Raw genomic sequence first — 24,113 nt, 5'->3', positions numbered from 1 at the left:
TTTGAGGGGAAAAAAACCTGAAAAAAGTTACATACCCAAAAAACAGTGTCATGGTTCGGTGCCTGCAATCCCTCCCCATCTCCAAGAGATTACCCCATTTTCCACTTTCCCTCTTCATTGCCCTGTGCAGGTGCTCCTAATCATGGTTAGCCACCCTCTACTATAAATACTCTGGTCTCCCACTCTACTTTGTCTTAGTATTCTCATCTATATATTCCCTCGCCAAGATGACAAGCTCCCAACCCAATGACTTTCTACCCCAGGTATCTTCTTCAAGACATTCCTCAAATACTCCTTTCGCCCCTTCAAGATCACCTCCTTAAGGTTTTTCTTACAAGATTCCCCTCCTCGGCTGTCCTGGTTCCACTCCCTTTCTCGGTAGTGAGTCTCATTTTTGTTAATGAATAGAAGCCTGCTGTTGAGGTTTGATCACATCCTTGTTTTTTCATTTCCTTGTGTCCTGCATTTGGGTCTGTCCTATATTAAATGACAAACTAATGAAATTCTCCAAAGCGGAAAATATTGTTAAATATTCTCAAAAACAAAAACAAAAGTACATAGGCAAAACAGTGAAAAATAGTTTCCCAACACAGAAGTAATTAATAAGAAAAAAATACATTTCCAAACAGAAAAAAAGTCGAAATATCTGAGAAAAAAATATGGCTGCAAAAAGAAACTGAAGGAAATAATTGGAATAACTATATTTTTCTACCTGAAAAACGGATGAAAATAAAAAGCAGATTCCAAAAAAATACATCTGATAAAAATAATTATTTAAAAAATTCTGAAATTAAATTTTCCATAAAAAAAATTATCTCTCAAAAAACAAAAAAATAAACCGTTCCAAAACAGATAAATATATTTTTTCCAGAACAAAAAACATATTTCGGTAAAAAAACAGAAAAAAATAAAACACTCTATTTTTTTTTTTTTTTTCAAAAATCTGAAAAATATGTTTAAAAAAATACTGAAAAATAAACGAAAGCACATAAGAAAAAAACAGAAAAAAAACCCAAAACAGAAAAATATTTGAAATGTATACATATTCCCAAAAACATAAGATATAATAGTAAAAAAAACCTGGAACGAAATAGATTTCAAAAAACATGAAAATATTTTATAAAAAAAACAAATAACCTTTCTTAATATCCTGTAGCTATCCCCACCAAGTCCTGATCTGAGCTCATGGGCCGCCCACCCCCCAAACCCTCAAACCGACGCCCCGTGAAATAGTTCTTATGTTCTCCGGGGACAAACGGGAGACGGGAGGGGGGCGGTTTGCATTGGTTTGTTGACAGCATCTCGCCAAGCAGCCCCCCTGCCATCTTCTGTAATTTGATTTTAGCGCTTTATTGTTTGGTCCCCCGAGGCCTGCAACTAATCCAATAGTGCTCTATTCGCTCCAACCAACCGCCCTCTACACAAGACGGCATGCTGCTAAAGAAAGTGGAAATATTATATCAAATATAGATAGAAAATAGTGCAAATAGATATTGTATGCTGTCGGTAGAATAAAAACATCTCCATTTGTGTATTTTTTGTTGGATGTTAAATTGCAAATATTCCATCATGGCAGAAAAAGTTGGAAACAAAAAATGGGAATATGTTTATTGCTGCCATTGAAAAAACATCAGCGTATTGTCAGTTTTTGCCTTTTTTTAACATTATTGACATAAATACTTTATTATTTGCACTGCTTATACTCCCTAGGGTGGTGGGGGTGCTGGAGGCCATCCCAGCTATCTTCGGGCAGTGGGCATGGGGACACCCTGAACTGGTTAGCAACCAGTTGCTGGGCACTCGCTGACAGACAACTCACTCAACCAGACATGCATGTATGTTTTTGGAATGTGGGAGGAAACTGGAGTCCCTGGAGTGAACCCACGGGGAGAACATGCAAACTCCACACAGGAAGGTTTGATCCCATGACCTCAGGACTGTCCCGCGGATGACCTAACCACTCAGCCGCTGCGCTGCCCATAAATCTTCAATAAAGGCCAAAAACATTTTTTAAGTTTTTTTTCCCCTGCCATAAAAAACCCACCTTTTTATTTTCCTCTCTCACTTTTTTATATTGTTGACATAGTAAAAATGAATTATAGCGAAAAACTACAAATTATATATATATATATATATATATATATATATATATATATATATATATATATATATATATATATATATATATATATATATATATATATATATATATATATATATACAGTATGTGTCTATATATAAGTATGCATATAGGATTGTATGAGTGGAAATGCGTGTATGTAGCCTGTGTATATGTATGTACGTCGATGCATATATATGCACGTGTTTATGTGTATGTATGTATATGTATGTGTATATACATATGTATTTGTTTTTGTTTTGTAAAGGGGTGAGAGCTAATAAGCTACGTTTCTGCTCACTCCTTTCTTAATATGTATTTTGTTCTCTCTTGTTTGTATTCTGGGATATGTAGCCTTCTTATTTGGTGTTCTATGTTATGTTTTAGGAAATTGTTTGGCAATAATCAAGAAGCCTTGCAGTTCTTGTAAAGCATATTCAGAATAAATGACAACAACAACAACAACAACAAAATGAGCCTCAACCCTCTTAAGTAACTGCAGGAGGGAGACGATTTTAAGGAGTATATTTGTATTGATATGGGACACGGCTCTAGCATTAATTTTTTTATAGATTTTATAAAACCATTAAACACCATGCAGTGAAATAAAATGTGCTGAAGAATTAGCTTTTGTCTGGAGAGCGAGTTTGGCAGTTTTATTGAATTTTGTCTTGAATGTATTGTGTGGCTCTCTCAAGAAACAAACAAAACAAAATAATTTGCTTTTATGGCTCTTTGAGTCAAAAAAAAAACAATATAGTGGGATTGGCACACCTTTTGGCAGGTATTAGTACGTATAAAGAAGATAGTTCCAGCTCTCTTCATTGGCTTAACTTTGAAAAGTCATGAACTTCCTAGCTTAGGCCACTTTGGTCGTTTAACGGGTTCAAAAATGTAATCCCACCCTAAGTAAAAAGTGCAACGGGGGTTCCTTGAGTCCAATAGTTCCAGTGCTGAAAAAGAACGTTCTATTCTGTGAAATCTTCTGTGGCGGCTGATCTTAAGTCAACTTAAGCTCCCTGCCCCGCCCACTTTTTTCTCCCATCGAATCACTGGAGGATTTTTTTGCTCAGCCGGTGGATGTGACGACCCTCTGATGTCGCTAACCGGATTAACCGAATCCAACGTAGACGCCGTTAAATGTACAAAATCGTGCTGTGACGGACGGAAAGGTGTTCCTTTCTTTGCGGGTCTTGTCATACCAGGAAGAGGTCAAAAAGGATGAAAGCCAAGCTAGCATATGTGGTATGCACACTGCATGTCTTTTGACATCATCTTGTGACACCGGTAGAGTCCCACAAGGAATGAGGCACATAGTGTAACCTTGCACATCTTTTGACATCAGGATGAGGCCAAAAAGAATGAAGCCCTCATTAATACTAGAAAATGAGTAAATATATGATACTGTAACTTTTTGCACACTGCATGAAATGTTACAACTTAGAGTAATTCTAGTAAATGAGTAAAAATATGTTAACTATGCGTGAGATGTAGTCCATAAGTTTTGTGACATTACAAAAAGGCCAAAAACAATGAAGCCCAAATTAAAACTAGTAAATTTGATGATCATTTGTCTCATGCATCCTGTAAATCTTGTGACACCAGTAAAAGGGCAAAATGAATACGGCCAATTGTCTGACCCTGCATTGTCTTGTGACACAACGATTAAGCCAAAAAGAATGAACCCCAGAATTAAAACTAGTAATTATGATATGCATCTTGCATATCTCTTGACATCAGTGTCTTTTTGACACCATTAGGAGGCTCAAAAAAGTGAGGCCTATAGTAATACCAGTGAATGATTAAATATATGATAAGTCAAGTCAAGTCCTGTTTAATTGTATAGCCCTTACTCACAAGAAGTCTCAAAGAACTGCACAGACCAGACTATTAGAGAATACACACTTTTATTACACTATCCCCTGATCTAAAGCATACACGAGGGTAAGGAAAAACTGATAACTATGTGAACCCTCCATGTCTCGTGACATAGGGAGCAAGCCAAAAGAATGAAGTTTAGTAATACTAGGGAATGAGTTAAATATGTACACTTTATGTGACACACAGCCTGTAAGTCTTACAGCAATAAGCCCCCAAAAAACGAAGCCCATACTAGTAAAAAGGAGTAAAATGTATAAGCATAGGATAATCAAATGCATCGCTCACTCTGTATTTCTTGTGATATAATGAACAAGCTAAATAGAATGAGGTACAAGGTAAGATCTTCCTCGCCTTGGGAACCCAATGTAATAAAGCCCACAGGCATACAAGTAAATGAGTAAGAATATATTAACAATACGCAACATGCAGTCTGTAAGTCGTGTGACAACAGGAAGAGGCCAAATAGAATGAATCTCATAGTCGGACCCTGTACGTCTTGTGACACCATAAAGAGTCCATAAACAATGAACTCCAAGTTAAAACTAGTAAATATGATGACTATATGTATCATGCAGCCTCCATGTCTTGTAGGACTAGCAGGAGGCCAAAAAGAATGAGGGCAATCCCTGCACGCCCTTTGACATGAGGATGAGACCACAAGGAACGAAACTTAAATGTAAAACTAGTAATTACGATAATGTACCCTGCATGTCTTTTGACATCAGGGTCTTGCGACACCAGAAGGAGGCCAAACAGAACGAAGCTCATATCTTGTGACACCAGGAAGAGACCAAAGAATCAAACCTTTAGTAATACTAGTATCAATGAGTACCGTAAATATATGATAATTAAATATATACCTGAATGTCTGGTACACAAGGAACAGGCCAAAATAAATGAAGTACATGGTGCAATCCTGCACATCTTGAAACACCAAGGGGAGCCCCAAAAGAATAAAGCCCATGGTAAACTAGTAAAGATAAAATGCCATTATTCCTCATACAGCCTGCATATCTCGTGACACCAAGATAAGACCAAAAAGAAAATAGGCCATATTATACTAGTAAACGAGTAAATATATGATAAGTATATACATCCTAGATGTCTTGTGACATCAGGAAAAATAAGGTACAAGGTAAAACCCAGAATGTCTTTAGACACCAGGAGGAAGCCCAAAAGAATGAAGCTCAGAGTAATGCTTGTAAATGAGAAAATATATGATAACTATTTGCACTCCAAGTTGTCTTGTGACATCGGGTAAAAAGAGGTACTAAACAAAACCCTGAATGTCTTTTGCCCCCTGGAGGAGGCCCAAAAAGAACAAACCTCATAATAGTCTGGTAAATTAGTTTACATATAGTGACGTAAAAAATAATTTGCTGATATGAAATCCGGAGAAATGACGCTTATAATTTGATGGTGGCACAAAAGTAGGACAATGAATATAACATAACGGCTAAAAAATTATATAAAAAAAAAAAAATAAAGAAAATAGCTGCTAGGTACTTGTTATCCCATTACAAACGTAGCATTTTTATAAAATTGTAAATTTCCTTTTGTTCTATTTTGAGCCCCACCTACGGGCACTCGTTCAAATATCCGAGTTAGGCCATCTGAGGTGATTGGGGATAAGAAACATGAAAGCAAGGCAGCGTTATATGTTGAAAATGGAAGCTACGCTAATCCCGTCTATATTTAGCCGCGTTTATAATCCCTTTTTTGCATACGGGCCGAATGAAAACAGGAATCTTAATCCACATTTCAGTCGAAAATGGTGGAGGAAAAAAGTGAGTGGTTTCATCATCAAACTCAATATTTTTGGCCTCTACCTGGTGGCATAGGATGTGCGCAATCTTACTATGGGCTTCATTCTTTTTGTCCTCTTCCAAGTGTCACAAGACATGCAATGTCTGACTATGGGCCTTATTCCCCCCCCCCCTTCTGATGTCACTGTACGTGAAGGGTGCGTGACACATATTTCATTGTATATCAACAAATTTATAAGTATTACTGTGGGGTTCATTCTCTTTGGCCTCTTCCTGGTGGCAGAAGAACTGCCCTGATGGTCTTGCTGTGGGCCTCATTTTTTTGAACTCTTTCTCAGTGTTCGTTTTACCTCTAAAAAGTGATGGGTCCCGGGGACTCGCATGCTCAAAAATCTATGGGTCCCAACAGAGATCTATGGGTCCCCAAAATGTTGTGTTATCGGGGTTGAAATTTTAAATCGGCGACAAATATATAATATAAATCTATATATTCATTCACTTTTAATCATCACAGTTTATTGGTAATACAAATCAGTTATCACTTCAAGATTTTTCAGTTCACAACAATATTGTACATTATACAAAATAATATAGCTGAAATAATTATATTAATCTATATTTTCATTCAGGGCAGCACGCCGGCGCAGTGGTTAGCGCGTATGCGGCACAGTCTAAGGTCTTGGGAACCTCCTGTGTGGGTTCAAATCCAGCTAACGGACTTCCTGTGCGGAGTTTGTATGTTCTCCCCGTGCTTGCATGGGTTTCCTCCGGGCACTCCGATTTCCTCCCACATTCCAAAGACATGCATTTCAGGTGGATTGGCCGGTCCAAATTGTCCCTAGGTGTGAATGAACGAGCGAGTTGTCTGTCCCTGTGTGCCCTGCGATTGATTGGCAACCAGTTCAGGGTGTCTGATTGCTGGGATGGGCTCCAGCACCCCCGCGACCCTACTGAGGATAAGCGGTGCAGCTAATGAGATGAGATATTTTCATTCAGTTTTATTCATCACAGTTAATTGGTAATACAAACCAATTATCACTTCAGATTTTTCAGTTCATATATTTTTCGTGGTTCGCTGTCCAGCCACAGTTGTAATGCTTTCTCGAGGTCCAATCCATTATCATTCTCCTCAGCGTAACCAGGAATATAATTTAGTCGATTTTGGCAGAAAAGTCCTTTTCTTGCTAGGAGTATTCTTTTGTTTATTTTCTTTCGTCGAATCGTTTTCTTCAACACACGTGTTTTCCTGCCTTTCGCGATCTTCTGCAGAATTTCTCCGCCGTTTTTTCCGTGCCGAAATTATTGCCGTTGTTATCACTTTCTGCATTATGTTTTGACTTATTACTGACACTGAAGAAATTACCAGTTTTGTGTTGATTTTACCTTACCTTACCTTTGGCCTCCTCTTGGTGTCACAAGATCGGCAGAGTATTACAATGGGCCTCTTGTTTTAGGCTCTTCCTGGTGGCATGAGACAAGCAGGGTGCCCGATACATGTAGTTATCATATATTCTTGTTTACTAGTATAATTATGGGCCTAATTCTATTTGCCTTCTTCCTGGTGTCACAAAACATGCTGGGTGCCTAACACTGATATTGTATATCAAATATGTACCCATTTACTAGTTTTACCAAGGGCACCATTCTTTTGGAGTTTATTTTTACTATTCTCCATGTACCCCCATCTCTCTCTCTCTCTCTCTCACTTAGCGTCTTTCTTGCTCATCTCTTTTATCTCTTTCTCACTCTCTATATCTCTCTTCCTCTTGTTTTCCTTCACTCTTTCTCTCTCTCTCTCTCTTTTTTTCCATCTTTGCTTTCTTACTTTGCTTCTTGCTCATCATTATAGCTCTTTTTCACTCTGTTTTTTCTCTCTCTCTCTCTCTCTCTCTCACTTAGCGTCTTTCTTGCTCATCTCTTTTATCTCTTTCTCACTCTCTATATCTCTCTTTCTCTTGTTTTCCTTCACTCTTTCTCTCTCTCTCTCTCTCTCTCTCTTTCTTTCCATCTTTCGCTTTCTTACTTTGCTTCTTGCTCATCATTATAGCTCTTTTTCACTCTTTTTTTTCTCTCTCTCTCTCTCTCTCTCTCTCTCTCTCTCTCTCTCTCTCTCTCTCTCTCTCTCTCTCTCTCTCTCACTTAGCGTCTTTCTTGCTCATCTCTTTTATCTCTTTCTCACTCTCTATATCTCTCTTCCTCTTGTTTTCCTTCACTCTTTCTCTCTCTCTCTCTCTCTCTCTCTCTCTCTTTCTTTCCATCTTTCACTTTCTTACTTTGCTTCTTGCTCATCTATTATAGCTCTTTTTCACTCTCTTTTCCCTCTCCGTCTCTCTTTCTCTCTCTCTCTCTCTCTCTCTGTCTCTCTATGTGTCTCTATTGCTCCCCTTTTCTCTCTCTTTTTCTCATTGTCTCTCTTTCTCATTGTCTCTCTCTTTCCCTCTCTGTGTCTCTTTATCTCTCTCTTGTTCTCTCTGTGTCTTTCTTTCTTTCTTTCTTTCTCTTTAGTCTACCAGTCCAGTCCAGTCCCAGATTTTTTTTCTATCACAAGGCCCTTAAGCTAAAACAAGTTTGACACCCCTGGACTAAACCCATTGTAATAGATACAAGTCTAGAACACCTTTTCAACATGCTAGCATTCTATACCTGAATTAGCATCTACGCTACTAGCTTGGGCTGCAGACTGCCTCGACGTACAGATGAGTGCCGATGAATTGGTGAGCCCGAAGGCAATCCGTGCTAACTGCTGCCGATTCTCCGATCAGCGGAAGCTGGCGCATCGGGAGACTCGTTTCGGTGAATGAGGCCAGATCGAGTTGAGGTTCGATATTTTTACGCAAGCGTCGATTATCCTGCCAATCGAAACTCTTTTCAGCGGATCTAAATATGGAAAGCGAGTCGGCGGTAATTAGCGTCTGAATAAAACGGCTGCTGTTTAGCATAATGGCTTTGACGTCACATTCCTTTTCTGGCAGGCATCTCATGCATATGTGAACTACATGGCGGTTAGCTATCATTGTTTCTTCTCCAAAATCTTGCTACCTTGCTATAGGTCCATCTCAATATGTTTCTATCTCGCTCTTTGCTATCTTTAGAGTTATCTAGCTATTTGGCAATCTAGTTTTACTACAAACAAACTTTCTAGTTATTTTGCTAGCTATCTTGCTAACTATTTTGCTATTTTGCTGTCTATCTAGCTATTTTGCTATCTAGCTATAGGCCTACTTTTGTCTTGGTTAGTTAGATTTCTTGCTATCTATCTTGCTCGCTAACATGCTATTTTGATAGCTATTGCTTTTTGCTTTATTTCTTGCTATGTGATCTTGCTATACTACTATGTTGCTAGCTTGATATTTTACTATCTAGCTCTTAGCTATCTTTGCCAATATCTATCGCTAGGTATCGTGATATTTTGTTATCTATCTTACTATCAAGCTATACTGCTATCTCTCTATATTGCTATCTTGCTCCGAGCTATCTTTAGAGCTATCTGGCAATCTAGTTGTACTACTAACAAACTGTCTTGCTGTTTTGCTAGCTATCTCGTTACCTATCTTACTATTTAAATTCCTATCTAGCTATTTGGCTATCTATCTAAACTGTTATTTTTGTAGTTGGATGTCTTGCAATCTATGTTGCTAGCTAACGTGCTATTTTGATAGCTAACTGGCTTTTTGCTTTCTATCATGCTATCCCACTGTCTTGCTATTTTGCTTTCTGTCCTGCTATATGTCTATCTAGCTTTACTGCGATATTGCTAGCTAGATATTTTATTATCTAGCTCTTAGCTATCTTTAGAGATACCTAGCTATATCGCTAGCCATCTTGTTATTTTGTTATCTATCTTACTATCAAGCTATACTGGTATCTTGCTGTTATCAGCTTACTCCTGACGATCTTCAGTACTGTCTAGCTATAGTGCTGTCAAGATATATTCATCTAGCTATTAGCTATTTTGTAATCTAGTTATACTACCAGCTAACTATATTTTTATTTTACTTGATATCTTATTATTTTGCTGTATTTCTTGCCAGCTATCTAGCTACCCAGCTATATTGCTATCTTGCTAGCTAACTTGCTATTTTTCTGGCTAACTTGCTTTTGTCAAACAATTTTGCTATTCCGCTGTCTTGCTATTGAGCTATCTTGCTATCTTGTCATATTGCTAGCTGGCTGGTTGGGTACTTTGCTATATATCCTGCTAGCTATCTTGCTATACTGCTAGCGGCCTTGCTCTCATGTTTGTCTGTTTATGGCATTTGCTCATCCTGAAATATTGTTTTTCCGATAAATATGAAAAAAAGCTGTCGTATCCGATAATTTACTATATTTTACTTTACTCTAGGAATTGTTGTCTAGCGTCAATAACTTGAGTTATAAGAGAGCTGTTTTTAAGAAACGATCCACACAGTTTATCGGCTTCTGAAGCCGCCGCAAATCGATAAGGCAGATGACTTCAAAGAGAAAGTGGGTGTGGCCATGTTCTTGTCCACCACCTTTCGGATTATGAATCGTTTCTTTTGAAGGGAGCGTTAAATCCTCTTCGGAAAACCTTCAGCGTGACAGAAAATCCGGACGGGATTTGATGTCGTCGTTTTACCTTTGATGTCGAGCGCTAATGGAAAAAAGCATGTTTTGCTTCCCGCTGTCATTGTTGATTCCGTTTGGAGTGACAAGAGCAAATGAGTATCTTGTTCATATCCGGGTTCTTATCAACTGCGAGCAAAGCGAGCATTTTTCTCCAGAAAGACATTCCACTCCCAGGCCAGAATGACATTGATTATCAACACCATCTTTACAGGCAGACAGGTAGATTACCTTAGATGCGAGAAATGCTAAAAAAGCCGACTCAAAAATGTTAGTAATCTTTACTCAACCTGTTTTTCCCAGGAAGACATTTTATTCTTCCAGGACAGAACAACATTGAATATTAACACCAGCTTTTATAGGCAGCCAGGTAGGTTACCTTGATTTAAAAAAAGCTGACTCAGCCTTTTTTTCTTTGTTTACTCAGCATATTTGCCAGACAGACATTCCATGTTTCCAGGAAAGATTGACATTAAATTTAAACACCGTCTTTCACTAGCAGTGAGGTAGATTACTGTGGATGTCAAAAAAGCCCAAAAAAAGATCACTTTTGTTACCCAATATTTTTCCCAGAAAGACATTCCACTCTCCCAGGATAGAACAACCTTGAATATCAATACCGTCTTTAAGGGCAGTCAGGTATATTACCTTAGAGTGAAAAATGCCCCTGAAAAGCAGACTGAGCACTTTTGGTTTTGTTGACCTGGAATTTTTTTCCAGAAGGACATTCCACTCTTCCAGGCCAGAACAACTTTGAATATCAATACCATCTTTCACAGAAAGTTAAGTAGGTTACCTCAGATGGGAGTACTGCCAAAAAATCTGACTTGGCTATTTTGTTTTCGCTGACACAGTGGCTTCTAAGAAAGACATTCTAGCCCCCAGCCAGAAATAGTTTTGCCAAGATCACAATCTTTCACAAGCAATCAGATAAGCCACTCTTAAAAATGTCACAAAAACCTGACTCAGCACATTTGGTTTTTCTGACTCAGTTTTTTTCCTGAAAGACAGCCCCTCTTCCAGTTAAGGACAACCTTTAAATGTCAACACAATGTCTTGCAGACAGTAAGAAAGGTTGACCTATGTGTAAAATATGTCCAAAAATTCAACTCAACACTTTTGGTTTTGTTTACTCAGCATTCTTCCCAGAGAAAAATTCCACTCTCTCAGGCAGAACAACATTGAATATCAACACAATTTTTTACAGGCAGTCAGGTAGGTTAGCGCAGATGTGAAAACAGCTCCAAAAAAGCTGACTTGGCACTTTTGGTTTTGCTGACATAGCATCTTTCCAATAAAACAGTCTACTTTCAAAGAAAAAAAAAGGTAAGCCAGGATCACAATCTTTCACAAGAGAGCAGGTATGTCATTTTGGAGGTGAAAATGGCCAAAGTATTTCAGAACATTTGGTATTGCTGACTCAGCCATTTTTCCAGAGAGACACTCCCCTTCTTTTTTTCCAAAAATGCATTCCACTCTCCCGGACCATGACAACATTGAATCTGTTTTACAGACAGCCAGGTAGCTTACCCCAGATGTGAGAACTGCCTAAAATAGCCAACTTGACGTTTTAGTAATGCTGACTCAGCAGCCTTCCCAGAAAGACATTCTACTCTCTTAGAGCAGAAATAGTTTTGCCAGGATCACAATCAATCAGGGAGGTCACTCTAGAGGTGAAAGCCCCTGCCAAAAAGGGAAATGCCACCCAAAAATGCTTTCACGTTTCATGGCGGCACAGGCTTTCCAGTTCCTTTTTGTATTTTGCGCCGATTTTATCTCCCAGATTTCATGCGCTAAACCTCAGACGAGGAGGCGGAGGAGACGCAGATTTCTATCGGGCGTGTATCCGGCGCTGACGCTAATGCGGAAATGAAAAAATGGGAGGTGACTTCTTGCCAGGAAAATATACGAGTTCAATGTTTTCAGTTGAAGGACGAAATCTAACCATCAAAGGTTGGGGACAGGCACCAAATAGAAGTTATTAGAGAGCGGGGGTCTGTGTCCTGACACCTATCCTTTTAACAATCTTGCTAGCTAGCTAATTTATTATCTATGTTTTTAGCTCTATTGCTCTTTAATCAACTATCTTGCAAGGTATCTTGCTATATAGCTATCTTGCTATTAATATATTTTACTCTCTTGTTATCTATTCATCTACCTAGCTATGTTGCAAGCTAGCTATTTATCTTTCTATCTATACTTCTATGCTGCTATCTTTGTCTTCATTCTTGCTACCTTGCTGGACAGATATCTATCTGGCGTTGGTATAGTGGTGGTATAGTGGTGAGCATAGCTGCCTTCCAAGCAGTTGACCCGGGTTCGATTACCGACCAACGCAAAATTGTTTGGGGCGGCAGTAGCTCAGGAGGTAAAGCGCTCGTCTTGGGATCAAGGGATCCCAGTTCGAATCCGGGCTCGTCCGTGTTACATGTCGAACTGTCCTTGGGTAAGACACTGAACCCCTAATACCCCCAATAAGCAGGTTAGCATCTTAAATGGCTGCAAGGCCGATATAGGGAAATGTGGAGCACATTGTAAAGCGCTTTGGGAAGTCATTGACTTGAAAAGCGCTATATAATTGCAGATCATTTCATATCTTGTTAGCTATCTTGCTATCTAGCTGCCCTGCCAGCTATCTTGCTAGCTTTCTAGATTTATAGTTTTCTCGCTATTTAGCCAGCAGTCTAATTTTGCTAGTTATCTATTCTGCTATCTAGACTACTATATATATATATATATATATATATATATATATATATATATGTTATCAAATTTACTTGCAAGCTTTTTTTGCTATCTATATTGCCATCCTGCGGTCACTTATATTGCCATCCTGCTATCTTGTGCTCTAGCTGACTGTCTAGTTAGCTATCTGTTTTGTTAGCTATCTTGCTATTTAATCCTTTGCTATCTTGATATCCTTCTAGCTAGCTATCTTGCCATCCTGATATTTATCATGTTTTTTACTATCTTGATGCTACCTTGCTAGCTATCTTGCTATGTATTCTTTTTGTTCGTTATAAGAATATGTCAATGGTGAAAGTGAAATCAAACAAACAAACTTACGTAAGGAGTGCCACTCGTCCTGTCGGATGGTCTTGGTGACGTTATACGAGAGGTTTTTGGGAATCGAACCCGAGGAATAGTGATACTTTATGTAGGAGCATCTGGCGATAGAACCTGCAAAAGAAGCAAAAAACAAAAAAAAATGCAATCAGTATAACCACCTATTACATATTCTATATTTTGTTTTGAAAAATGAGCTACTAAAAATGCAATACATTTTTGAAAAATCAGTCTTCTGTCAGAAAAAAAAGTAAGAAAATAAGAGAAGAAAGAAAAACTTTTAAAATCTCATCAACAGCACCAAATTTGGACGCTAATGCTAATGCTAGAACCAGATGAAAAACGATCACGAGGATATTAGCGATCTTGTATCCCGGAAACATTTCTCTGCAGTTACGTACGCGGCTAGCAGATAGCAACATCCGATAAGTGTATTTAGCGGTTCACGGCCGTCACTGCCGCCATCTTCTCTCATAGATTTTCATTATGATAATAAATCGGCGACGACAACAAGTCGCCCAATCGTGCACTTTACGGGTCGGCGAAACGATGTTCCGTGATAATTTTCTAGGAAAGAAGGTTGAGAATGTCTTAGCTTATAATTCTTTGGATGTGTTTTTTTAGAATCTATTTGGTGATTTCATTATTACTAATATTTTCCTTTTTTTATATATTTTTTAAATTCATTTATTATTTAATTTAAAAGGAGAAATGGTGTATTTGTTTTGTAGTTACATTACTTTTCATATTTATTTATTTCATAATTATTGTCATTATATATTTTTAATACTTTTTAAGTTGTATGGATTGATTTTTTGACAGTTGTTTTATTTTTATTGTATTTACATGTGAATTTTTTTCAGTTATTAAATTTATCTTATTCCTTTCATTATATTTTTAGATCGATTTATTTATTTAAATTTCTATAAATATTTTCATTTTATTATTATTCATTGATGGATGTTTCAAAAAGGATACAGAGCTTTTTCCATTTTGTATTTACATTTTCATTCATTTTTTATTCATCTATTGTATAATGAATGTCATTTTTATTTTTCAATTCTTTTTTTTATTTGTGGATTTATTTAAAAAAGTGATGTTTATATTTGTATTTATTTTCTATTTATTTATCATTTATATATATTTTTCATAAATATGTTTTAAATATAATTAGAAAAGATAAGAAAAAAGTGATACTGTAGTTTTCCTATATCTTGTATTTACATTTTTTGGGTTCTAACAAAATACGTTATTAATTTTTAAAATTGTATTTCTATTGCGTTTTTATTTTTCTTATGTACTTTATTTTCTTTTTTTAGTTTTTTCATTGTTCAAACATTTGTAAATATTTTTATTGCTTGATTTCATTAAACAAACGTGTTTGTTTTTAATTATTAATTATTATTATTAAATGTTTGATCTTTGATTTATTTGTCAATCATTTAATTAATTGTAATAATAAATGATACCAATTTTCTTTAAATGTATTTTATTTTTAAAAATACTGTCTTTTTTACATTTGTAATCATTTTATCATTCTTGTTGTTATTGTCATTATTACGATTAATATTAATACTTTTCAAATATATTTAAAAAAATGTTTCAATTGTATTTTCAAAAAGAGAAAAAACAGCTTTAATTTTACATTTTCCTTTTAAAAAAGTATGTTTTATTTATTTAGTTTGTGTATTTTTGTTTTTTATTCAAAAAATATTTTAAAATATTAAGGAATACATTTATATCCCTAATTCAGGTTTGATCTTTGTTTAAGTCATTTAGGAGACAAAAAGCAAAAGAGACACCATATTTGGTTTTTAGTACTTTTTAAAATTATATATATATATATATATATATATATATATATATATATATATATATATATATATATATATATATATACATATATATATATATATATATATATATATATATATATATATATACATATTTATAGATATTTCATCCATTTAAGGTTAAGTTAAAAAGGATATTATATTTATTTTTTAATTTAATATATATATTTGTAATGAATTTAAAAAAAGGGCTACCCCATTTTATTTCTCTTGAGGACTTATATTATTTAATTTTACTCTTGTGTTTAAATGTGTTTTATTATTATTATTTTATCTTTAAATATAGGATTTTTATTTCACCAGTAATTGTCTTAGCATTTAAATGTTTTTTTTATTTTATTTTGGGACAAAAAACATTCCAAAATGGCCGAAAAGGGTGCGAGGAGCTTCATCGTCTATTCCGATTTTGTTGACGTTGCAAAAATGGAGGCCCGTTCCCTCCATCCCTCTTAAGACCCTCACCAAATAACAAACTCCCAAAGCCCCCCTCCCCCCTCAGCCAGCTGCCTTTGTGGACATTGCGGTCGGCGGGCAGATGCCAGCCTGGTTCCGTGGTGACCCACTTCGGCGCAGCCGAGTCCGCCCGAGGGATTACTGGCCACAGCTCGGCCGGGGGTGCCAGAAGGGTTGTGTGGGGGCAGCGGGGGCAGCTGCTAAAAACTGGGACGTTGCTAATAGCAGCTGTTGTCAAATATTAGCCAGGAAGCACTATTTTAAGGACGCAATACAATCAAACCTATAACGGCCATATATATATAATATATATATACATATATACATAGCGAACATGAGTGGCCGGAGAAGGAAACTGTAGAGAAGCAAGTGGAAGAAGCCTGGATCAAGGGATTCAGTGATAGCAGCTTGGCATTGCCTGCAAACAAGTGGCTTCTGTGAGTGGCTAGAAAATAAAACTGCAGAAAAAAGTTGAAACGCCTTAATCACAAGACTTGTCAATACGTGGCACAGAAGGGCCAAGCAGTAACAGCAAACAATAATAGCAGGATTCCATAGCTTGCAGCCAGTAAGGTTACTTAAGTGTCTCGAGAAGAGATGGTGACTGTATACCAGGACAGTGGGTGGATGAGTGACACTGTAGCACAGATCAGAAGCAGCTAACAATAGAGGCATTGGAAAGACATAGCCTCCACCCAAGTGTCTAATGTCAGTGGCTGGAGAAGGAAATGGTGGGAAAAACCATTTGAAAATCCCTGGATCCCAGGACTTGTCAACAAGTGACACAGAAGGACAAAGCGGAAGCAGCTAAAAATAGTGGCTAGCAGCTAGCAACGTGCTATAGCTTGCAGTCAAGTGGTTAATATTAGTGGCTAGAGAAGGAAACTCTATGGATAAAAGTTGATAATACCTGAATCACACGACTCAGTGATGAGTGCCACAGAAAGACAAAGCAGGAACGTCTAGCACAGCACCTCGGCTTTCAGCCAAAGGGGTAAACTTGAGTGGTTAGAGAAGGAAACTGCAAAGAAAATTACAGATGCCTGAATTACAGGACACAGCTGTGGTAAGCGAGGGGCACCGAAGGACGAGGCAGAAGCAGCTAACAATAGCTGCTAGCATCGAGCTTGCAGCCGAGTAGCTAACATGAGTGGCTAGAGAGGTAAACAATGGAAAAAAGGTTGATAATGCCTGAATGACAGGACTTGGCAACAAGTGACACTGAAGCAGAAGCAGCTAACAATAGTGGGTAGCATCGAACCTTCCGTCAAGTAGCTAAGGTGAATGGCTAGAAAGGTAAACAGTGGAAAAAAAGGTTGATAATGCCCAAATTATTGGATTTGGCAACAAGTAACACTGAAGCAGAAGCAGCTAACAATAACGGGTACCATCAAACCTCCAGCCAAGTCGCTAACATGAGTGGCTAGAGAGGGAAACAGAGGAAAAAAGGTTGTTAATGGCCGAATTATGGGATTTGGCAAAAAGTAACACTGGAGCAGAATAAGCTAGCAATAGGGCGTAGCAGCAAGCCGTCAGAAAAATCGGTTTGACAATGTTTCCTGGCAAATATTGGAAAAGTAATAATCTGTGGATTTTCGCCAATTTAACATGTTTATAGAATGTTATTTTGAAAGCTCTTTATCGCGTTTTTTGTGTTTTCTGAGCTTCGGACAAGTAGACGGTTGAAGATAACCATGAAATGGTACCATTCACGTATCGATTTTGTAAAAGTTTTCATTCCGATTGACGAAAACTCATCAGCCCGGTTTTCTCTGTTTTGCTTCTTCCCCAAACTGGTCTGGAATCTGCATTTGGAGGCGCCGCCGCCGGAATACGATTAACTACGATTAAATTAGCATCGGATTACAATAATGATGGCGGCGCGTGGCCTCTGGCACTTTTTCTCATTTCTCGCCCGTCTTGCTATTTCTTCCCCCTACTCTGTGAACGCTGCAACCAGAGTATTTAAATTTATTCCTTTTAATAAGGTTGAATATTGTCTCCTTTCATGTTTTGTTATGTTCATTTAGCACTGTTTAATATAGTTGTCTTATCCATGCGTGAGTATTTTCTTTGCGGCCGCTTTCTTTCAAATTTGGTTGAGTTAGAGCTAGCTAGCGTTCCAACCTATCCTGCGTGGTCTCCTTTCATGTTTTGTTCAGTTGCAGCTTGTTGGTGTTACAACACATCCCCCTGTGTTTCTTTTCCTGTTTTGTTCCGTCAGAGTGGCACGGAAGGAACAGCTAACGATAACAATCATTAGGTGTCTAGAGAAGGATACGATGAAAAAAAAATCAGATGACTGAATTCCAGGACAATGTGGTAGACGAGTGACACTAAAGGACAAAGCTGAAGTAGCTAACAATAGCTTATAGGCATTGTCAACCTTTTTTCCACTGTTTCCATCTGTAGCCACTTACGTTAGACACTTGGCTGCAGGCTTGATGCTAACCGCTATTGTTAGCTTCTTCTGCCTCGTCCTTCTGTGTCACTCGCCTACCGTGGCAACATATCCCATGTCTCCCAATTTGACGTTTTAGTTGAGTAAGAGCCCAGTAGTCCAACATAGTCTCTGCTGCCTTTCTTTCATGTTTCATACATTTAGAACATTAAAAAATAAATAATGATGAAGTATACATATTCATTTTGTCCTGTCGCCTTTTGTGTTTTGTTCAGATAGAGCCAATTGGTGTCCCAACTTGTATTGTGTCGTGTTACTTTCATGTTTGGTTCAGATGTCTTTAGTTTTGTAATCTATCCTGTGTCTACTTCATTCCCTGTTTCGTTCATTTGGATTTATTGGAAATGAATAATCATGAAATCAATATTTTCTTTTTTTTGGTGGTCTTTTAGGGTTTTTTTATTTTTCAGATGAAGCCGATTGGTGTCCCAACATGTTTTGTGGTGTCTTACATTCATGTTTTGTTCAAGTAGATATAGTTGGCGTTTTAAGATATTTTTCATGCATATAGATCTAAAGCATGTAAAATGAATGGTTTTGTCACCTTCATGTTTTGTTCAGAGAGCCAGTTGGCGTTCATCTAACTTTCATCTAACTTTGTTCAGGTATATTTAGTTTCTTGTGTCTCCTTTCTTTCATTTTTTATTCATTTAGATCTATATAAAATAAATATATACATATGAAATAATATGATAATCATAATAATGATAATAAATAAAAAAATAGTTTGGATTGGTTTAATTTCCTGTTAAATGTAGTAATCCTAGTTATTCTCTCTCTCTCTGTCTGTCTGTCTCTGTCTGTCTCTCTCTGTCTGTCTATCTCTGTCTCTGTCTGTGTGTCTCTGTCTGTCTGTGTCTGTCTCTGTCTATCTCTGTCTGTCTGTCTCTGTCTGTCTGTCTCTGTCTGTCTCTCTCTGTTTGTTTCGGTCTGTCTCTGTCTGTCTGTCTCTGTCTGTCTGTCTCTGTCTGTCTGTCTCTCTCTGTCTCTTTCTGTCTCTCTGTTTGTCTCTGTCTGTCTCTCTCTGTCTCTGTCTGTCTTTCTCTGTCTCTCTCTGTCTCTCTCTGTCTGTCTCTATCCGTCTCTCGGTCTCTCTCTGTCTCTGTCTGTCTCCGCCTGTCTCTGTCTGTCTTTCTCTGTCTCTCTCTGTCTGTCTCTATCCGTCTCTCGGTCTCTCTCTGTCTCCGCCTGTCTCTGTCTGTCTCTCTGTCTCTGTCTGTCTCTATATATATCTATATATATCTGTAGTGATAATATAATGCTGTGTATCAAATTCCTCGGCTAACAAAAAAAAACCTTTGTTCCCTGGTAAATTTGATAGGTGTTAAAAACCATAAAGGGGCGTGGTCTGGCCCCGAGGGCGTGGCCTTCCTATACCTCACCTGCTTAATGGCAACAGCTGTCAGAGGCGCTTTGTAACCGGAACCTTCAACCTACCTGACACAGAAACCACAAACGGACCACACATGCCTCTGTCAACATGATATCGGATAAGTTGTTGTCTTTAGACTGAAGGACCACCTATTTATTCCTATCTATCTATGCAGCTGTTTAGCTTTCTTGCTAGCTGCCATGGTATCTATCTAATCCCTTTTTGTTTATCTAACTAGCTACCATGGTATCTATTTACAGCATTTAACTAACTAGCTATCAACTATTAATTTGCTATTAACTACTTGCTGTTAACTATCTTACTATTGATCTATCTATTTTGCTATCTATCTTGCTGTTTAGCTATCTAACTAGCTATTTTACTAGCAATCCTTTTATTTTTCTAGCTTTATTGATAACTACATAGCTAGCTAGCTAGCCATCCATTGAGCAATTGCTAGCAATTTATCTTGTTTTCTGTCTATCTCGCTTTTTTGTAGCATTCTATATAGCTATCTTCTCATATATCTTGCTATATGTCTTGCTATTTATTTAGCTATGTATCCACCTATCTTTCTGGCTATCTTGCTTTCTGCTTATCCGGCTATCTATATTTAGCCTGCTATCTGTCTGTCTATCTTGCTATCATGTGATTTTTGCTAGATTTAGCTATGGATAGATATTTTGCTATCTATCTATCTCCATCTAGCTAGATAGCTAGCTATTTTTCTGTTTAGCTATCTTGCTAGCTAGCTATATTGTTAGCTAGCGTTCTATCTAGATAGCTATATCATATTTGAGCTCTTTAGCTACCTATCTTGCTGGCTAGATATCTTGCAATTTAGCTATTTTGCTCGATGCCTTGCCAACGAGGTGTTTTGAAGCTATCTTGCTAACTATCTGGCTAAATATCTTGCTAACTTGCTAGATATCTTGCTAACTTGCTAGGTATCTTGCTAACGAGCTATCCTGCTAGCTAACATGCCATCTTCCATCTATCGTTAGTTTTTTGACGAGATTCGTTCGAGCGTTTTGTTTTCCAATGGGAATCGACGGGGTAAAAAAGAAAAATCTTTGAAATGAAGAAAATCCTTTCTGTTTACACGCGCCAACACAACATTTGTCATCCATTCCTATTTCTGTTGCCACGGCAACCAAAACAGACACACCATCGGCAGCCGTCTAGAATTTTAATTGTCGGGGAAAGATTTTTCAGACGAGGCCCCGCCCCCTCATGGGACACAATTCCCGCCTTGTCCTGCCAATCAAAGAGCTTTCTTGTGATTGGGCAGCTGCCGTCCTTTCCTTCCAAAAGAAAAGAAGACCCCTTTGATGCTAGTGCTAGCCACGCACTAAGCATTTTAATTCACTAAAGGTAAAAAGGGACCCCATTTGGGTCAAACTTTATTTTGGATGACTAGCATGTTTTGCAGAAACCAAATATTCATTTAAAGAAATAGATTTTTCTGAAATTTAACATTTTTTTGTTTCACGTGGCAGAAAAATTGTCGAAAAGATTGGGAAAATAACGTCTCCATTTGATTAAAATGAGCTTCATATTTAGCAAAGTATATTGAGATAGGGCCCTGCCCCCCCGATGGGCGAGGCCAATTCTACATTTTGTTTTTCATATTTTGCTTAGTCATTCGAAAAAATACATAAATGTTTATCTAAATCCACTTGTTCATCCGAGGTTTATTATTTTTTGCTCATTTCTGCTCACTGGAGGTTTTTTATTTCAATTTATTTATTTTTTTGCAGTTTTTTGCCTCTCATTGGAGGGTTGTTTTAGTTTTTTTTTCTTATTGTTATTTTCTGTTTTGCTCAATTGAGCTTTATTTCTTTCTTGCCGATTACAGAGTTTTTCCTGCTTATCTGATTTTTTTTCATTTTAGTATATTTGTTTTTGTTCAATTTGTCAAATCTGCTTTTCAAAAAGGAAGTGTCGTGTTTTTAAAACTGTTTTTTGATATTTTTTCCTGGTTTTGAAAATCAAAATCAGAATATTCCCATTTTTCGAAATTGTGTTTCAAGAATCTTTTTCTGATTAAAAAATGATTTTGATCCCTATTTTTTCCTAAATATTTTCTGTTTTGAAATATATATATATTTTTGTATTTTTTTTTCAACATATTTATGAGAACATTTTTCTGGTTTTCAAAATAATTTTGATTCCCGTTTTTCAAAAATATTTTTTAGGTTTTGTAAATCACTTTTGTTTTGGTTTTTGAAACATTTGTTTCTGTTTGTTAAATTATGCTTAACATTGTTTCATTTCTGTTTTACTCATTATTTTTTTTAACTTATTTATATATGTATAAATATATCCATCCATTATCTGCACTGCTTATCCTCAGTAGGGTCGCAGAGGTGCTGGAGCCCATCCCAGTTATCTGTGGGCAGGGGACACCCTGAACTGGTTGCCAGCCAGTCGCAGGGCACACAGAGACAGACAACTCGCTCGCTCATTCACACCTAGGGACAATTTGGACCGGCCAATCCACCTGACATGTTTTTAGAATGTGGGAGGAAATTGGAGTGCCCGGTGGAAACCCACGCAGACACGGGGAGAACATGCAAACTCCACACAGGAAGGTTCGATCTCATAAACTGTGCTGCACACATGCTAACCACTTCGCCGCTGTGCTGCCCATGTATAAATATATATGATCAAATTCAGTGGCTGGTGAAGAAGCACCTTCATTTCTTTCGTTTTGTTTGTGGAGAGAAAAAATCTCATCTATTATTAAGGAAGGATAAATGGTGGAAATGAAAGTGGTGATGATGTCATCACTATTGACAATGCACATTGAAATAATATTCCTAAAGATGGCAAATATTTACACTAACTTTATAATTCTTAATCTATTTTCAAAATAAAAGGGATCGGAAAATACATTTGGGGGAAAAGCCTGGTAGTGGTAGTTGCCATGAAACGTTCTTAATTTTTAAGTCACGAGTCGAGTTAATATGAGCACTTTACTTTTGTTTAAGACTATTTTTTTCGCTAGGGGGGGTCTTTTTACTTCGTTTATTTTATGACCTGTTTTGTTAATTGTATTTTCTGTTTTACAGGGAAAAAAAAATTCTATTTTTTGGGGAATGTATATATATATATCTATATATATATATAATTTCATCTCATCTCATTAGCCGTACCGCTTATCCTCATTAGGGTCGCGGGGGGGCTGGAGCCCATCCCAGCCATCTCCGGGCAGTGGGCAGGGGACACCCTGAACTGGTTGCCAGCCAATTGCAGGGCACACGGGGACAGACAACTCATTCGCTCATTCACACCTAGGGACAATTTGGACCGGCCAATTCACCTGAAATGCATGTTTTTGGAACGTGGGAGGAAACCGGAGTGCCCGGAGGAAACCCACGCAAGCACAGGGAGAACATACAAACTCCACACAGGATGTCCGGAGCTGGATTTGAACCCACGACAGGTTCCCATGACATGAACTGTGCTGCACAAGAGCTAACCACTGCGCTGCCGTGCTGCCTATATATATAATTTTTTTTTTCAAATTTGTTTTTATTGTTGAAACACTCAGTTTTTGAAATAGAGTGAAATCGTTTATTTTGTTTTGTTTGAGAAATTCTTTCAAAATAGTTTTTGTTCCTTATTTTTCTTTTTTCCTTTTGATTTTTTTTTCTTTCTGTTTTCTGACAGTTTTTTCTAGTTGTCAGAATATTTTTTCTTTTATGAAATATTCTACCAATTTTATTTTAAGATACTTTTTCTGTGTTTTGAGAGTACTTTTTGATTTGGAAATAACTTGTTTTTCAGTTTTCAGTACAGAGTTTTTGTGTTTTTCAAAGCACTTTTTCTGTTTTTCTGAGAATGTTTGATGAGTTTTCAAAATATTTTTTCGTTTTGTTTTCTGAATTTGTTTGTTTTTTAATATTTGTATGTATATATATATATATATATATATATATATATATATATATATAGTAAGACCTCGGTTATCGCGGTTAATGGGGACCAAAACCACCACAATAAGCGAAAGTCCGCGAAGTAGCGGCGCACCTTCGGAAAAAAAATTAAAAAATATTATTATTATTATTATTATTTTCAATTATTATTTTTTTAGACCCGGTTAATGGGGAGCAAAACCACCCGCTAAAAGTGAAAATCTGCGAAGTAGCGACGCCCCTTCAAAAAAAAATTAAAATAAATAAAAATAAAAGCTAGCTGCATTCTTCATCGACGCACAAGCCGAGTGATCCACCGCTGAGAGTCGTACAGCTGGGCGATTTTACGTCCGCCCGGGACGATCGGAGACAAATTCACGACACGGTTTTTACCGCGGGTGCCGTTCGGTCGCTCTCGGGTACTTTCGGGCGCGATACGCACGACACCTAACACAGTTACGGGGGTGCCGCGCACGTCCGCCGCCTTTCGCCGGCCGCGCGCAGACGGTCGCCTGTCGTCGCGCCGCGCTACTGGTGTCGTCGGACGAGCGGGCTACCGCCTTTTCTCGCGCCGTGTGACGCCGCGTCCGCCGCGCCCGCCGAACTCGCTCCGTCGCGCGGCCCGGGAGTGACCCCCG

The 24,113-nt window shown here is 37.6% G+C and overlaps 1 protein-coding gene across 1 annotated transcript in view; it reads right to left on the bottom strand.

The window, feature by feature from the left end:
* tmem178bb (transmembrane protein 178Bb) overlaps nucleotides 1-24,113 on the bottom strand; it is a 49,973-nt gene that overhangs the window by 20,648 nt on the left and 5,212 nt on the right. The window contains exon 2 of the mRNA XM_088347794.1: nucleotides 13,417-13,530. Within this exon, the coding sequence (XP_088203920.1) occupies nucleotides 13,417-13,530 (114 nt within the window). The remainder of the gene's footprint in view (nucleotides 1-13,416; nucleotides 13,531-24,113) is intronic.

This window comes from Urocampus carinirostris, chromosome 11, assembly GCF_059441175.1.
Source record: "Urocampus carinirostris isolate Australia breed hairy pipefish chromosome 11, RoL_Ucar_1.0, whole genome shotgun sequence".
Classification (NCBI taxonomy): Eukaryota; Metazoa; Chordata; class Actinopteri; order Syngnathiformes; family Syngnathidae; genus Urocampus; species Urocampus carinirostris.
The sequence above is the reverse complement of the archived record's forward strand: the minus strand, read 5'-3'. Positions and strand labels throughout refer to the sequence as shown.